The sequence below is a fragment of the Parasteatoda tepidariorum genome, chromosome 10 (assembly GCF_043381705.1).
Source record: "Parasteatoda tepidariorum isolate YZ-2023 chromosome 10, CAS_Ptep_4.0, whole genome shotgun sequence".
Taxonomy (NCBI): Eukaryota; Metazoa; Arthropoda; class Arachnida; order Araneae; family Theridiidae; genus Parasteatoda; species Parasteatoda tepidariorum.
Genome location: NC_092213.1, coordinates 84,652,520 through 84,670,875, shown reverse-complemented (window position 1 = coordinate 84,670,875; position 18,356 = coordinate 84,652,520). Strand labels below are relative to the sequence as shown.

Sequence of the window (18,356 nt, the reverse complement as noted above, 5' to 3'; positions counted from 1 at the left end):
AATACCTAGTTATTCCATGAAATAACTGATCGTGTCCGTTAAAGTGTGTAATATGTTATTAATTTGACACTTTAACTAGTTATTCTATGAAATAACTAGGTATTCTATAAATTAACTAATGAGAGACAGTTAAAGTGTAAAATAAACAATTTATCTAAAATGAAATAACTAGGTATTCTATAAATAAACTAATGATAGACAATTAAAATGAAAAAGAAGCAATTTATCTCATTTATGCAGCGCATAAATGGTATTTATGGAAACATACCATAAAATCATTTGTTACAACAAGGATTACTAAAATGACACTTGGAATTACAAAGAACATTATTTATTAAACAAAAACATTTTTTGTTGACACACTGGGTTTTACACAAACATTTTTTAAATCCCTGACCAGTACCTAAACTTAAACTGTGGTGAGAGATACTATATGATATAGATTATTTTACACTTTAACGGACTGCAGATCGTTATTCTATGAAATAACTAGTTAAACCATGAAATACAAGAGAGTTTTACACTTTAACGGACACGATCAGTTATTTCATGGAATAACTAGGTATTCTATAAAATAACGAATTTCATACTTTAACGGTAACATATACATTAAAAAAATGCAAAATAATTTTCAAAGACATTAGATAATCATGATAAAATAACCAGTTTCTTACAAAGAACTCTTTTCTTGATCATATTAGCCGTTATAAAATGATCAAGAGATTTTTCGATTCCATATCAGAGGGGGGGAAATGAAGTCTGAAATTGAGAATATCTTGCAAAATCCAGCAGAGTTGCACATGAAAGTGCAATAATCTCACTGAACCCAGCTCAGTAGACGCAGATGCAGACTCGCAAGTATTTCATCAAATATGCAAAATTATTGGCGCTTTCATACGCAATGGACCGACAGTACGCCGAAATAGATTGTGGTTGAATGAATTGTGAAAACATTGAACAATGTGAAAAACACACTTTTGGTTAATACGTGGCGAAAATCGACATGGTAAAGAAAAAAATTTTCATTTTCGGAAAGGGAAAATTAAGCACTTTTTAAAACCACCAAATGAAAAAAGCACCTTTAAGGGCTTTTAAAAAACGAAAGCCAAAAATAAGCACCTTTAAGCACTTTTTAAAAACGCCATGCACCATGAATATTGTTAAAAGCAAATAGCAGGAGATAATTAACTTAAGAAAAAAATCTTTTCAAAATATTTTGCAAAATACAAGGAATGAATCCTAAGTACATTTTTTTTTACTCAACAAAATACTCAAAATGTAAACAATTTGAAAAAAAAAATCTTTTTTTTTAATACAATTTTTACTCAGGAAATTTCACCAAAAAGAAATTTAATCTATTAATTTTCAAAAGGTAATGTTTCATGACAATGGTCTAGATTTTGATGAAATTCACAGTTTTTGTTCTGCAGTTTTGGACTTTTTTCTTTTTTAACAAAAACTTCTTTTTTTTTTTAAAAAAAAAAGGTAGGAAACAATAAAAAAAAAATGAAAACCATAGATCAGAGGAATAATTTCATACCTGAGAAGCCTTAAAAAAGTTTTATGAATTAAAAACTTTCAAAGAATTAAAGAATCCTAATTTAATAATCAAAATATGAAATTTAATTTTTTATCAGCAAGGCATGCGTTTAGTAAGAAGAATTTACAACCAAGAATGAAATTTTATTCTAGTGCCCTGCATTAATTTTTTTCCTTAAGAATAATATTACCTAGTTACTGTGCTCCCACTTGATGTAGACTTTAAACTATCGAGTCGTTTCACTTTGTGTTTAACAAGTTTTTTGTTGACTTTTTCAAGTTCGTCGATGCGCGTTCCTAAATTGTCAGTCACTTTACACAGTTCTTTCACAGCACCAACATTTTCCATAAATATTCTGTCCTGTAAAATAGAACAATACCTTTAGAACTAAGACAATTTATTAATATCTATCAAAAAATTTATTAAAATTTTTATAAGACTTTATTTAAAGTAAATATACAGTAAATTATGACAACCTGATACAGGTGGAGCCACTTATAATGACTGCCAAAACATAGAATGAAATATATATTATTTTATATTTATGGTTGAATGAATATAAACAATAACAAGCTTCCTAGAACTGGAAGAAATTTAAAAAACTTCCGGTGTATCCCTCCCCTTATGTTATGCTTATGAAGGGATGCGTGAACAGGCTTCATATTCCAGGAAGTTTTATTATTATGATTTGTACTTAAATTTATGCGTAATTTTACCATTTATAAGAGTTTACTGTTTTTTTAAAATTCTAACAGATCGGGAGCCTAACAAACTTAACAAAATAAATATCACAGCATAAATAAAGTGTAAGGTTTGCCATGTTTTGAGAGTTATCCCTTATTTGGCTATGTATGTGTAAAATAGTTTATTTTCAACTAAAAAAAGTAAGTTCGAGCTTTTTTACTTCCATTTAATATTTTCTACTAGAGATCATTAATTACTATAACACAAGTACTCTTATTTTATATTTAGTTAAACTGATTTAGAATAAACATGTTCTATGTAGTTAGTATAAATTAAAATTTATTTTTAAATACTGATTAAATCATTAACTTAAATGATCATACAAAAATATTTGTATGAAATCAGTAGAAATAAATAGGCAGAAGAGGTTAAGTTGAATGCAGGTTGTTCCACCCAAATATATAACTGAGAAAAAACAAAATATGTTTTAAAATTTGGAGAATCACTATTCAGATCAATAAGAGTAACAGGCAGATTTAAATAATCCAACACCAAAATTGAAAATAAAAGCTTGAACACAGTTCCTAATAAAAAATAAACACATCATAGTCTCACCAGGAACAAACTAGATTTTTTTTTTAGGGTTTTAATCTATTGTTTGCATCTATTGGGAAACAAGAGAACTTTCAAGGCAATGACTTCAGTCTTCTTTCTTTGTTATCCTAAGTACATTTGTAGTCGTTATTTATTTCATCTTTCTATTTGTACCTTTTGCCTTGCCATTAGAAATAAAATTTTAAAAAAAAAAATCTATTGTTTGCTTTTGCAACTGAAATAATTTTTTCAGAGCTTGGAAATTTCCTTTAAAAATTGTATAGCTGCCTATATGGATAAGAAAAATCCAGTAGATTTTAGGAAATAATATAATTTTTACAATAACTGTTCCATAATATTTAAAATATTTTTCATATAGGAAAGTTTCGGAATTTTTATTGTCATCAAAATACAAAAATTTTATTACACTAATAACTTCCATTACGATATTTTCCATTTATGATTTGCGTTAAATGAATTTTAAATGTTTTTTTTTTATTATGTTAAATTTTAATTTTAAGTAATATTAGACAAGCATATCATTATTGATAATTAAAAAATTTCCTAATTTAAAAAGTAAGTATACTGAATAAAAATAAACTTAAATTTTTAGAACAAAGAAAAAGAAATAGATAGTGATATGCACTAGTAATCCTTATTTAAATATTCAAGCAAGTGATAAATTGTGTAAAAATGTTACTCCCATGGGAATTTTCTTCAAAAACTTACTCAAATTAAAGGGAATTTTCTAAAATGTAAAAAAATCAGGAGAATTTTTATTATACCACTAAACCAGGACAGGGTGTGTAGTAAAATCTTTCAACAAAAAATAAGCACCTTTTAAGTACTTTTTAAGCACTCAAAGAATATTTTTAAGCACTATATACATAATGAAAATTCAAAATAATTTTCAAAGACTTTACATGATCATGATAAAATAACTAATTTCTGACTAAGAACTCTTTTCTGGATTGTATTTAGCCACCCTAAAAAGATCGAGAGAATTTTCGGTTCAGAAAATTAAGTAATTGAGCATATCTAGCAAAATGCAACAGAGTTACACATGAGAGTGCCAGAATCTTACCGGTGTCAGTAACATGTGAACTCGCAAGTATTTCATCAAATCTGTAAAATGATTGCCGCTTTCATACGCTGTGGACCGATGGAAGGTTGAAATGGATTGTGGTTGAATGAACCGTGAAAATGTTGAACAGAACAATGTAAAAAGCACGCTTTTGCATATTACGTGCCGAAAATCGACAGGGTAGAGAAAAAAAATCTCATTTTCGAAAAGAAAAAATCGAGCTTTTTTTAAAAACACCCAATGAAAAAAGCTCCTTTAAGGGCTTATAAAAATGAAAATCGAAAAGAAGCACCTTTAAGCACTTTTTAAAAATTCTACGCACCATGCAGGAGAAAATGGTACAATCCAGTAGTCTACTGGTAGTAGTAGGGTTGACAGCTATATGCTAGTTAGCAACATCTATTGAGTATAGTTTTTTTTCTCCTTTTTTAACAGGGTTTTTAAACAAATAAGGTGTTGTGTTTTGTAATGTAATGATCACTTTTAATGCCTATATTTTCAATATCCTTATCAAAAATGGAGACTGAAAAGTACAAATTATAGTTGAGGAGTATATTCATTAAATGTGCATTAGAGGCTACAAATGAATATTTAAGTGTTGAAAAAACAAAAGGATCAAACAAATTATAGTACATGAAGGCAGAGCTGGAAATTCTAAAGCCAGCTTTATTGCCTGATGAAATTTAAAGGTGTTTTTAATAAGTAAATTTAAACTCGTTTCTGTTTTCTTTGACAATCAAACAAGTTTTAATAATTTCATTTCTCCTTCCTTATTAGTGATTTCAATAACGTTTTTGTTTCTTTTTCCAGACTTAGAAATTAATTTGCAATCCGTTATGTACAGATATTTTTTTAATTTTATTTTTGAAGGAAAATTAAAAAATAATGAGAGCAGTCATCATCAATCCCCTCCGCATACATCAGATAAGCCTCAGCAATTTTGGAAAATGAAGCTAAATTTTGCAAGGCAACAGAACATATTTTTGAACAGGCTATGAACTATAATAAAAGTCAAAATTTAAAGAAATTATTATAGTTAATAAAATATAAATTATAATGAAAAATAATATATATATATTTCATAAACATTCAGCAATTTCAGTTCTTATTATAAGATTCCAAATGTCATAACTTAATTAGCTGTCAATTGGAATAATTTCATACTAAGATTTAATATTTTCTTAAAAATTTCAATTTAATTCAAGATTTCAATTAAAATGTTTCACTAACTTCAAATGCAACAAAATATTTTTAAAAAAATTTATTTACGAACAACTTTTTAATTTACTATAAAAATTATTTTAAATATTGTCATACAAAGAAATCAAATCAAATTTTTGAAACGAAAAATCTCCCTCATACAATGTTTGATTCAGGGCTCGAAAAAGCTCAGAAATTTTACCCGTCCCCGAGGACGGCTTGTCGAACAATGTACCCGTCCTCCTTTGAAACTAACCCGTCGCGTCTAAATAAATAAAAATATAATTTTCTAGTTTTTATTACAAACATTTATATAAATTGCACAATGAATTAGTAGTTACTAGGATTACATTATACATTGATAAAAGAAATACTAGGTTACTAATAGTAACCTAGTATTTCTTTTATGACAAAGGTCAAGACGGGAAAATATCCGTCCTCGCGGACGTCGGGTTTGAGAAATTCGTTGCCCGCGGGGAATTTTTGACCGCCGAGGACGGGCGGTTTTTCGAGCCCTGGTTTGATTTCATCTTTTAAAAATAATTAAGTTTAGATTTTACAACAGAAAATTATTTTTCTTTATAATATGATTCAAGAATCCTTAAAATTCAGAGACTGCAGATTTGATAGAGTAGATAATTCAACTACTTTTTAAAATTACCATTTTGAGTTTTTTGAAACTACTAAGTTTATGATAGGAATCAGGCGGGGAAAAAAAGAGGAATTCTGCAAATACATCTGAATACATTTAGGGTGGTCATTAAGAAACACCCTGTAATATAGAGTGACGAATGTATCATACTTTATTTACAACTAGGAAGTTTTCTATGTGTTGCCCATCTGGGAGAACAATGTCACCGGCCCCTTGAACAGCATCAGGAATGAGATTCTGCACCTCCTGGGCTATGATTCCGGTGCTGGTTGTACTCTCTTCTCCCAGGCCGACATGCTTTGCAAATTCTGGAAGATACTGGTATTTCACAATTCTCATGCTGGCAACATTTTTCAGCTGCTCTTTTGTATCCACCTACAGAAAAACAATATTTTTACAAATTAGAAAAAAAATATCAATTAGGTACTTGGGTTTTTGTACCTGGCAACTTCAATGCATATTAAGTTCTACATTGTTTTGGGTTTGTCTTTGAGTTTAGCAGGGGTAAGTGTGAGCCCATCTCAAAAATCCTGAAAATTTCTCGATTAAAATAAATAATGACGCATTTCACAAAATTAGCGTCTTCATAAATTTAAATCATTGATATTTTAAAAACATGACATTCTAAATAAATTATATGCAGCATAATTTAAATTAATAACTATGTATAAGTTTACTTTTAAATTTTAATAACATTTATAATTCTACCAGAAAAAATATTTATAAATGAAAGAGATGTCAAGCATAAATTCTAGTTCTCATATTTCAAAATAAAATATACAAGAATTTTTATACATAAATGTGACCGATGATTTCTTGAAACTTCTAGACCTTGGATTTCCGGAAACTTCCTGATCGTGGATAGCGAAAAATCCGGAATTTTTCTGGCAAACAATAATCCCTGGTTTAGTCTTTGTGTATATATATATATATTCTGGAAGAATTGAAATCTTTGTGGAGGAATATAGACTGTGTTACTTAAGAGATTTGGTACTCGACAGACTTGGCTTACTCAAAATAGAAAGGAAAGAACAGTTGCTAACGTAAACAAATGCGAAGTTTCAATGACCAATCAGGATCGAGATACTTGCAGGTATCCAATTGTCCCTGAGAATCATTTAAAAGTACCCCTCTTTGTAAAGCCAGCATTTTGCAACAAGGCGGGATCATTGGAAGTCTAATTCGGGAATTCTAATTGTTTATTCTGCTTAGTAATTTTCATTAGGCTTAATACAATCAGATTATAAGCTTTTAGTTAGACTGATTAGAGGATTACTCAATTAGTGAATGAAGCTTATTTAATTTTTATATAAATTTGTAATTTGGCTTAGTATTTCTTTAATGAAATGATTTAAAATTTTGAAATATAAATTAAATGAGTATTGAAGCCAAACATTTTTGTCAGAAGTAAATTATATGATCCCTATATTCATAATATTTAACAAATCTGAGATTATTTAAATTTTTATTCCAATTCTTTTTAAAAATGAGCAGGAGATGAACTAAGGTTTTTTAGAATGACGAATCTGAATAAAGCAAGATTTTATTTGCTTAGTTGTTAAAATAGCCCCTCAATTTATATATTTTTAAAAATCTTGCCTCAAAATATCATTAAGTTTTTTCATAAAATAAGAGAACTGAAAATTTTAAAAGTAATAGTACAATAATAAAAGTAATAGTACAATAATAAACGTAATAAGTAAAAGAGTAATAAAGTACAATAAAAAGTTTAAAATATTTAATGCAATTAGTCGATGATTCCTTGGGTAAAAATCTTGCGATCAAAAATCTCAATTAATTCTTATCTTTATTAAATTAAATGAGTAAAAAGGGAGATGAAAATTTGGAGGTGACGAAACTGCTTGACTGCTCTGAACCTGCATGAAGATATATAATTATTGAATGATCCCCACATTAAGTTCAAGGATTATGACACTGATTTATAAATAGAACAGTGCAACAAAACCAGTGACGAAGACAATAGCCTTTCAGCAAGCTTTGAAATTAAGAAGAGAAATAAAATTTTCTTTAGCTATTCGGCAATGTTTAATTGGTTCACATGATCAGCAAAAGTTCTAGAGATTTTTCAAAGGTTGGAAAATGAAGCCTAAAATCGAGAATCTTTTGCAAAATGCAGCATTGTTGCACATGAGATTGCAAGAATCCTTCCCATTGAAGGCAGATCAGTGTCACATGTGGACTCGCAAGTATTTCCTCAAACACGCAAAATGATTGGTGCTTTCATATGCTACAGACCGAAGGTATGCTGTAGTTCGTCTATGGTAAGAAACCAGCCTGCCAGAAAGTCTGAGGCCGTCTGCTGCTATGGAAGCAAGAAAGGTGCATTTAAGGGAGGGTAGCTTGTCTTCACTCTAGGACTTACACAATAGATCGGAGTAAAAGATTCCTCTTCTCTCGCTGACCTGAGCTGAAACCTGCCCTAAAACGTGACCTCACACCCCTACTTGAAATAGATATACCTCGTTACCATAGTCACCTCTACGGACCCAGATGAATGGCTAGGGGATTTCTTACTTTAGACAAACTATGAAATGTACTGTGAAAATGATGAAGGAAACATTGAAAGTGAAAGTTTCTGCACAATTCGTGTCAATAATCCACATGGGCTTAAAAAAAAAAAGTTTTTTTTTTGGAAAATAGAAACTAAACACTTTACAAAAACAGCCAATGAAAAAAGCACCTTTAAAAGGCTTTTAAAAAAAGAAAACAAAAAAGCATTTTTNAAAATATAAATTAAATGAGTATTGAAGTCAAACATTTTTGTCAGAAGTAAATTATATGGTCCCTACATTTATAATACTTAACAAATCTGAGATTATCGAAATTTTTATTCCAATTCCTTTTAAAAATGAGCAGGAGATGGACTAAAGTTTTTTGGAATGACAAATCTGAATAACGTAAGAGTTTTTACTACATTTGCTTAGTTGTTAAAATAACCCCTCAATTTATATATTTTTTAATATCTTAAATCTGAGAATATTGAAAATTTTATTCCAATTCCTTTTAAAAAAATGAGCAGGAGATGGACTAAAGTTTTTTGGAATGACAAATCTGAATAAGGTAAGAGTTTTTACTACATTTGCTTAGTTGTTAAAATAACCCCTCAATTTATATATTTTTTAATATCTTAAATCTGAGAATATTGAAAATTTTATTCCAATTCCTTTTAAAAAAATGAGCAGGAGATGGACTAAAGTTTTTTGGAATGACAAATCTGAATAAGGTAAGAGTTTTTACTACATTTGCTTAGTTGTTAAAATAACCCCTCAATTTATATATTTTTTAATATCTTGTCTCATAATATAATTAAGTTTTTTCTTAAAATAAGAGCACAGAAAATTTTAAAAGTAATAAGTAAAAGAGTAATAAAATACAATAAAAAGTTCAAAACGTTTAATGCTTTAATGCAATTAGTCGACGATTCCTCGGTTAAAAATCCTGTGATTAAAAATCTCATTTAATTCTTATCTTTATTAAATTAAATTAATGAAAGGGAAATGAAAATTTGGAGGTGATGAAACTGGTTGACTGCTCTGGACCTACATGAAGATATATAATTATTGAATGATCCCCACATCAAGTTCAAGGATTATGACACTGATCAATAAATAGAACAGTGCAATAATGTCATTGGCTTGCCAGTGAAATGAAAAAAGCACTAATGAAAAAAGCAACTGTAAAGGCTTTTAAAAAAAGAAAACAAAAAAAGCACAATTAAGCTTTTTTGAAAAATATTACACAACCTGAGAATAAATAAGACATATATAAGATATAAAAAAAAGGGATTTCCATTGATTATATTTACCTCCTCAATGTTTGTCTTTGCCCTAGCATCAGATGGTTGCACAATATGGCCAGTAACTTTCATGTTACCATGGACAACAAGAGCTTCATCTGGCCTGTCAGTATTGATTCCTACACGACCCTGTATCACAATAAAGTATTCTTTTAAAAACATTCAATTCCATTAAATGATATGAATTGTTCATCTTACTAAAATTATAAAATAAAATAGAACCATGTGAATTCTAAATAAACGAGATAATCTATTGTGCTTAAATGAATGGAGATTTAAATTATGCAAATAGAAAAAAAGGATGTTTTTAAGTTCCATGTGATTTTCCCAATACTTGATCCAGGAGTTTCCTTGTCTTCTGGATGGGGTTCAAAATTACAAGGCTATGGAGTTGAACATTAATAGTCCCGAAAATTGGGTCGACGGTTATAAAATAAAATATAGGTCTAACAGAAAATATCTCCAAAAGTAGATTGATCATTGGTTAAAATCTGAGAGTGGATAAGTTGGCCATGGGAAGTTTTGCAAAAGCTGTCTACTTCCATGTTCTGCAGATGAGTTTAATCCCATCAAAAATGTCCCACACGGAGGAAAGTTAATTTCATTACTTGATTCAGAAGTTCCCTTGTGGTCTGGATTGAGTTCAAAATTTTACAAAGCTGTTGAGTTGAATATTGAATGGGAGAAAATTAAGAAATTTTGTTACTAGCCAATGTCCGATTGAAGAAATTTAAACAGTGGCCACTTTTTCAAAAACTGAAAATTTTAAACAAATAAAAAAACTGTTGATGCTAATAATGTGTTGTTGTTGTAATTCATTTACGTCGCACTAGAGCTGCACAATGAGCTATTGGCGACGGCTAATAATGTAAAGCATTTCTTAAATAAATAAAGTGTTAAAAAAAACAAGCATGAAATGCATGTAATTTTCTATATATTATAAAATATTCATAATGATACCATATTTATTAAAAAAATAATAATAAAATGTGTATGGGGTGCCTTTTCGACGAAAGAAGTTGTGAATAGCAGACAATTTTTTTATTGCCATTTGTTATATTCAGTAGCTCTGTGACCTTCATGCCCTATAATAAAAACCCGAAAATGGAAAACTATTCAACATTTGCTTAAAATTAGTCCTGGAACCAAATTTATATTTCATACAATCAAAAGAAATTAATTAAAATGTTACACATTCATAATGATAATTTAAAAACATGAAGAAATGTATTTAGAGATCTCAGTAATAAAATCAAATTGAATGAAAAAATAGATTTAAAAAAAAAAAGACATACAGCATGATAAATAGAATCTGCCAATTGACCTCTTTGCCATGATAATTCCATGTCATTCTCAAATTGTCCAGGATTTGATGCCTGCAATACACACACAGCAGATAAAAATTAATAATTTATTAATCAATTATCATAAAATTATTAATCAATTATCATAAAATTATTAATCAATTAGATGTCAACAAAAATTTATTTCATAAAAAATAACATCATTTTTCAATATTTTTAAGACCTTCATTAGGTCAGTTTATTTGAGATATTAATTCGGAACAAGGTGTAAAACAGCCATATATTTTTAATTTAAGAAGTTTTTTTTAGTTAATTTTTTAAATATAAATCGATGAGTAAATATATGAAAAATATTTATTAGTTAGAAGAAAGATATTCTGTACATATTATAACGTTTTTAATAACTGGCTTTCATATTTATATTGATGGAAAAATTACCAACCCATGACATAAGCAAAATTAATAGAAAGGCTCAAAACTTTAAAAAAAAAAAAGAAAAAAGTGAAACTTGAAATTTTTTTTAAGTAGACTAAAAAGGAGAAAATAATGTTGTTTTTGTCAGATCTGAAACAAAATATATGGAGCAACTTATGCAATTAACCTCCACCATCACCGAAAATCACACGGACGCCGATACTGATATGTAAATCTTCGCAACCACTCCTACATCTTTTGGGTTCAAGCTCACCCTTAAAAGTTTAATGTTCCTCTCCACTGCAAGAGGAGGCCTTTAAGTTTATTGTTTTATCAGAAAATTAGTTAGATTTGCTCCCGCTATGTAACAGGTACATGTTCATCGTAATAAAACTGCCCAAAGAAACTGTTGGCGATTTTGAGTTTCGCTGGTATCGGCAACCCCGTTTCCCGCTCACTTTTCATTTTGCTCTCCTGCTCATCGTTTTTCGTTAATAAACTTTGATTTATTAAATAGTTTTATGGTTAATTCTACCCATATTTTGGAATATCATGATTCATTTGGAATCATTAATGAACTGTTTTCATTACTGTAATTTTTGCTTTCAATAAAAACTGTTGTTTTTGTTTATGTCCAACCCTACTATAGTGAACACGGTCTATAGTGAACACGGTTTATAGTGAACTTCCGGATATAGCGAACAAAACGTTCACTCCTGTTCCTTGCTATACACATATAATGTTATTTTTCGTGGATATAAAAAGAGAAGTTGGATATTGTGAACTTTCTTTCCTCTCTGACTGATTTTTTTCTTCATTTTCTGATAATTTTGAAATTTCCACATATAATACATATACTGATTTTTAAAACCATCAATAGAGTGGAATGTAGCCGTAAGCATTTTTCGTGTTTGCTTCTTTTATCTCAATTTCCCATCCCTAAATTTTTTGTAATCAAGACGAAGAGTAATAAAAAACAAAATTTAATACATTTTTTTGTTGCAACATATTGGTTTTTAGTCATTTTTGTATTTCCTTTAATGGGTCATTTATATAAATAATGTTTAACAAAAAGGAGCGGTTCAGAACCATTAGTAAAAATTGTTTGAGGAACGGATATAGTGAACCGAAATTTTAGTCCCCTGAAGGTTCACTAAAGCTTGGTTTGACTGTATTTCTTTCAGTTGTTAATTATTACCAGGGGTCTGTCTAGGTTTTTCTTAAAAGTACCTATTCTGTGAAAAATTTGACATAATTTGTGAAAAATTAAAAATTATATTAAAAAGTCAACACTAAAACATGGTAAAAATATAGATTTATCGTTTCTTAAGGGAGACAAAAATAAAATTTTAAGAAAAAGTATTTTGTGAAAATACCGTTTTTCCTAAAGTTGAATTTGTGAAACTACCGTTTTACCTAAAATTGAATTTGTGAAGGTACCGCTAAACGGTAGTAAATTCGGCCTGGACAGACCCCTGATTACCCATGGATAAATTCCTATTAAGGTAGGTTTGACCCTCCAGAAACTATTTGATAGCCCAAAAGCTAAGCATTGTTAATGTTTCACTTCACTTACCCTGACAATTATTCTTTCAGATGCATGACAAATAACTGTGTAGTTTTGGTCACCAGAGGCAACACAAAGATTAACAACGAGATAAAAGTATCGCTGATCAGGATTGGGTTTCCCCTTCTTCCTCATATTATTGGATGTCGTCTCACTAAAATGAAGACGACCCACTGTCATTTTAGTTACTTGATCAGGCATTAAATCCAACCTGGAAAAAAAATAATAGATCAATAAAACACATATATTGATTCAATTTAAACTTAGAAAAACTGTACAATTAAATGAGTGATTTGTTTTATTTAGCGTGTCTCTCTCTAGGCATTTCTTTTCAATAAATTTGAATTAGGAATTATATTCTCTTACATACACTTTTGTATATAACGATAATTTGATAATAATATTTCAGTTTCAAAAAAATTAATAAAATTTATGAAAATATTAAAAAAAATGTTTTTAGGTTTAAGAAAAAAAAAGTCTAATTAATTAATTCATTCATTAAAAAAAAAAATAAAAAATTTGTGTTAAGCTGCAGATTCAACCCACTGGTGGTTTAGCGAAAGGAAAAAATTGGGAGAATGCTTCTCCCCCAGAGATGCCAACTTGCACCGGACAGCAAATAAATATTTTTAAGTGGTAGTTCATCAATTGGGGTTCTTGGTTTAATAAATTCGTAGTTTGTATTTTCCGTTTATCTTTGAAATTCAGAAATAAATATAATTATTTTACTTCAATGACTGAATTTTCAAAAAAAAAAAAAAAAAGTGGGATATTTATAATAAAAAAAAACAGAAACTTTTAGAGAATCAGAGTTTTTGATAAAAAGGCTGAAATTCAAGCGACAAAAGCGGAAAAATCTCATCCCTGAAAGGTCAACCAGTTGTATTTTAGAGAAACTTAGGAGGGAGGAATGAGGACTTCAATACTTTCGCTTAATAAAAAACTTAATTCCTCATAAAATATTTTAACTTGTGCAAAAAAAAAATTCTGTGAAAAATATTTAAAAACCTGGCAAAAAGCGGAAATCCGCGAAAGAACCAATGAAAAAAAAATGATAAGAAAAAAAAAATAATGATAAGCAAAAAAAAAAAATTATAAGCAAAAAAAAAATTATAAGCGAAAATCGGGAACACATACATGTGCGGTTAAATGTCTTTTAACTAATAATTAAAAAGATGAGCATGATCTACATCATGCACTTTTAATAACAACCTGACGAGATACAGAAACTAACATAAACCAGTTAAGAGGACGTCATACTGCAGATGAACCATTTCGTCATAAATTCTCTTTCTCTTTCCTTACTAATTTTAAAAAAAGAAAGAGTAAGTACAGACAAATATAGAGTAATTCATGAAGTTTCAATTGCTGAGAAAAATACTTCAAAATATGAAAATGCAAACAAATTATTAGAAGAGAACTTCTCCGTTGCATATTCAGGGTTGCTACAGAAGAAAAAAAAAATAGTTGCTTTTAGTTATCCAGAGCATGAAAATAGTTGCCGAAAACTATGAAAATAGTTGCCTAAATAAAAACAAAAACTCATAAATATATATGGGGAAAGGCAAGGAGCATCAGAACTACGTTATGGACAATACACAAAATACAAGACACTTAACTTATTAGAAGAGGCCGTCTGCCTCGTCGGCTACCATCACATACAATGTGTGTGGAGGTGTGCGCCATGATATGCGTGGGGAGGGTGCGCAATGATATATGTACGTGTGCATGACGTATGNAATAGTTGCCGAAAACTATGAAAATAGTTGCCTAAATAAAAACAAAAACTCATAAATATATGACTAAAATTTTATTAAATCACTCAATTGTCATATACCATGAACCATTTAGTCATGTGGTGGCAAATATAAAAGTTAGTGTTCTAGCACTAAATTTTAACATCAAAAAAATTAGTGCATTCGCAGAAAATTAAATACTTTTAATTACTTCCTTCATTCAAAAAAATATTTTTCCATTAAAGAAACTTACTTTTTCTAAAAAAATTTCCCTTTTATCAATAATTGATTTAGCAAGTATAATATATACACAATAACCAGTAAAAAGGCGATAGTGAAACGAAAAAAGTTGACAATGGAGCCTGTGCAAATTAAAAGAATTAAAAAGAGATGACTCAAATTTGAAATTAACAATTTTCAACATTTTTTATTTTTGAAGAAAATAAAATTTAGTGCATTCAGAAGTTCCAAAGTTATCATCTTATAAATTATTTCCATTCATATATTTCAAAATTTTATTTTCAGTATTTGAAAGTTTATGGCTTCCTCTAGGTTTGTCTGAATTCACATTTTCTGCACCATAAATTTTAAATTAGTTATAAAGGAGAAAGAGAATTTGCAAGGACATTTTTCCTCCTCAGTATGGCGTCCTCTTAATACAAAGGTACAGTTAACATAGCTGACGACACAATATGAATGTTTAAGATAGCTTGCCTCACAGGATGGAATGGCTTTTTACTTCTATCGGATTGTGATTGTTCCACTTTGATTGTCTGATTTGGAGATTCTACCTATAAAATAAATATTTATTTTTAAAGCAGTGTAAAAATATGCAAAACAAACTGAAAATAGATATAACTTCATTAAGAGAGTCAGCCCATCAAGGTAGGCTGATAACTATAAATTAATTTTATATTCTTCGTCATTTGTTGTTGTTGATGCTTATCCTCATTGATCTGACATTAGTCAGATCAACTCCAAAAAGTTGTTGGCAGCCAGAAAGTTGATGACAAGAAGGGGATCAGAAGTTAAGTCCGCCCTGGACTGTCCGACGCAATTAAGTATATGTTTCGGTGAGGCTGGATGGACACAGCATTTTTTTTAAGTCGGGTAAATTTTTGTGCCACGTTTGAATGTTAGACATTTTAGGTGACAAGTTGAGAATCTGGCCAAGGCAGTATAGGAGCTTCGATCGCAATTCATTCACAGAAGGGTGCCAAATGTTGCGGTGTACCATTGGGGTGTAGGTGGAGTTTGCCAGACTGATTTTTTCCTTATATTTTTCATTGGAGTAAAGTTCCTGACAAGTAAGTGATGACCCAGTGGACATATTTTCCTCACTGCCCTCTTTGGTCAATCTATCTGCGATCTCGTTGCCACCAATATTAACATGTGATGGAATCCATTGGAGATGTACTCTTCGCAATTTGATCGTTACAATTGCAAATAATATACAGTTTGTCTATGTAAAGAACTCCCCACGACATTTGTCTGATGCAGTGGTGGTAACTACGGTTACAAGGCTTAACTATTTGAAGTATTTGTTGGATCATTATTTAAGACGGGTTTTGGCTCGGGTCGACGAGAGAAAGGAAAAAAGGTACGAAGTTCCCCTCCTTGAAATGCAAAATGGCCTTAGACTTCATGACGAGGGGAGTTCTTTCAATAGACAAACTAGAGCCGCAAAGGCTATGGGATAGAGCGTTTGGCTTCTAATGAGGTGAACTGGGTCCGAATCCTGGTAATGGCAGGTCGATACGAATTCGACCACAGTGCTGACGCGTAATATCCTCAGTGGTAGACGAATCATTCGTTAGAGTTCCCTTGCCATCAGGCTAACAGTTTTCATGGTTTTCCTCTTCATGTAACATAAATTAAGATTAGTTCCATCAAAAAGTCCTCCATGGTGACAAATTTCTCCTAATACTTGATCCAGGAGTTCCCTTGTGTTCTGAATGGGGTTCAAAATTATGAGGCTATGGAGTTGAACATTATTAGGCGTAAACCCGAAAATTAGGTTGGCTGTTCAACGACGGTTATAAAATAAAATATAGGTCTAACAGAAAATATCTCCAAATGTAAAAAGATCATCGGTTAAAATCTGCGAGTGGATAAGTTGGCCATGGGAAGTTTTGCAAAAGCTGGCTACTTCCATGCTTTGCAGATGGGGTTAATCCTATCAAAAATGTCCCACACGGAGGCAAGTTCAGGGTCCGATTAAGTGTACGCAGGGCCCTAGGCCATTCAAATTTTTGGGGTCCTTAGATAAAAAAAAATTCTCGTATATTTTTTATTTAAATAATAATATGTACTTATAAATAATAACTAAAATAAGTAATAAATAAGTATGATTAACAGTATGTAAAAAAATCATTGTTTTTCTTAATTTTTTAAAATTTATTTTCAAAAAATTCATTTTTAGGGGGCCTAGTCTGGCCTAATGGATAATCCAGCTCTGGGCAAGTTTATTCCATTGCTTTAATCAGGAGTGTCGATTGAGTTCAAAATTTTACAAAGCTGTTGAGTTGAATATTGAATAGAAGAAAATTAAGAAATTTTGCTTCTTGCCAGCTCACAATTGAAGCAATTTAAACAGTGTCCACTTTTTCAAAAATTGAAAATTTTAAACAATTAAAAAAACAGCTTATGTTAATAACGCAAAGCACCTGTTTTAAAGCATTTATCAAAATATGGTAAACAACAGAAGATCCATTTCTTAAACAAATAAAGTTTTTAATACTTGATCCAGTAGTTCCCTTGTCTACTAGATTGGGTTCAAAACCACAAGGCTACAGTGCTGAACATTATTAGTCGAAAAACCCAAAATTGGGTGGGCTGTTTGATGACGGTTATAAAATATATAATAAAATAGACAAACAATAGCGTGTCTTTCATTAAATATCCAAGAAAACATACCTTAACACCATTGAAATGTAAATAAAAGTAGTCTATTTTCTTCACTCCTTCAGGAGTTTTGACGTAGACTGCCTCACCAACAGGTTGTATGTGGACAGTGACTTGAAAGTGGTTTTTCTTTTGGCAAACAAAAGCCTCGTCCGCATTGCTAAAATTGAACCCTTTGTCAGCATCTACCCTGTAGTTTGGTGCAGGCCTAAAATATTCAACCAATAAAATTAATTAGAAGGAATTTAATGAAACAGGGGGGAAAAATAATGCATGGATGAATTTAGATATTTAAACAATGAAACAAATTACAATCACAAGGTTTTTCATAGTAACAGGGAGCGTAGCCAAATTTTTCAACAGAAAATAAGCACTAAAAGAATATTTTCAAGCACTATGCACATTTAACAAAATGCAAAATAGTCTTCAAAGACTTACATGATCATGAGAAAATAACTAGTTTCTGATAGAAAAAAAAAACTCCTTATTTGATTATATTAGCCAACATAAAAAGATGGAGAGATTTTTTGGTTCAATATCGGAGGGTAGAAAATGAAGCCTGAAATGGAGAATATCGTGCAAAATGCAGCAGAGTTGCACATGAAAGTGCAATAATGTCACCGAATCCAGCTCAGTAGACGCACATGCGGACCCACAAGTATTTCATCAAACATGCAAAATGATTGGCACTTTCATACGCTACGTACCAATGGTATGTTAAAATGCATTCTGTTTGAATGAATTGTGAAAACGTTGAGTAAAACAATGTGAAAACACACGTTTTTGCATAATACATGGCCAAAATCAACATGGTAAAGAAGAAAAAAACTCATTTTCCAAAAGGGAAAATTAAGCACTTT

General features: G+C 30.2%; 1 protein-coding gene across 1 annotated transcript in view; it reads right to left on the bottom strand.

Annotated features, from left to right (window-relative positions):
* The window catches only part of LOC107452364 (myelin regulatory factor), a gene marked incomplete at its 5' end in the record, with an annotated part of 36,352 nt that extends 18,648 nt beyond the window's left edge, over positions 1 to 17,704 (bottom strand). The window contains 7 exon segments of the mRNA XM_043045079.2: positions 1,731 to 1,900; positions 5,905 to 6,129; positions 9,581 to 9,700; positions 10,867 to 10,947; positions 12,866 to 13,067; positions 15,307 to 15,383; positions 17,509 to 17,704. Coding sequence (XP_042901013.2) covers positions 1,731 to 1,900; positions 5,905 to 6,129; positions 9,581 to 9,700; positions 10,867 to 10,947; positions 12,866 to 13,067; positions 15,307 to 15,383; positions 17,509 to 17,704 — 1,071 coding nt within the window.
* Between the last annotated feature and the right edge of the window lie 652 nt (positions 17,705 to 18,356).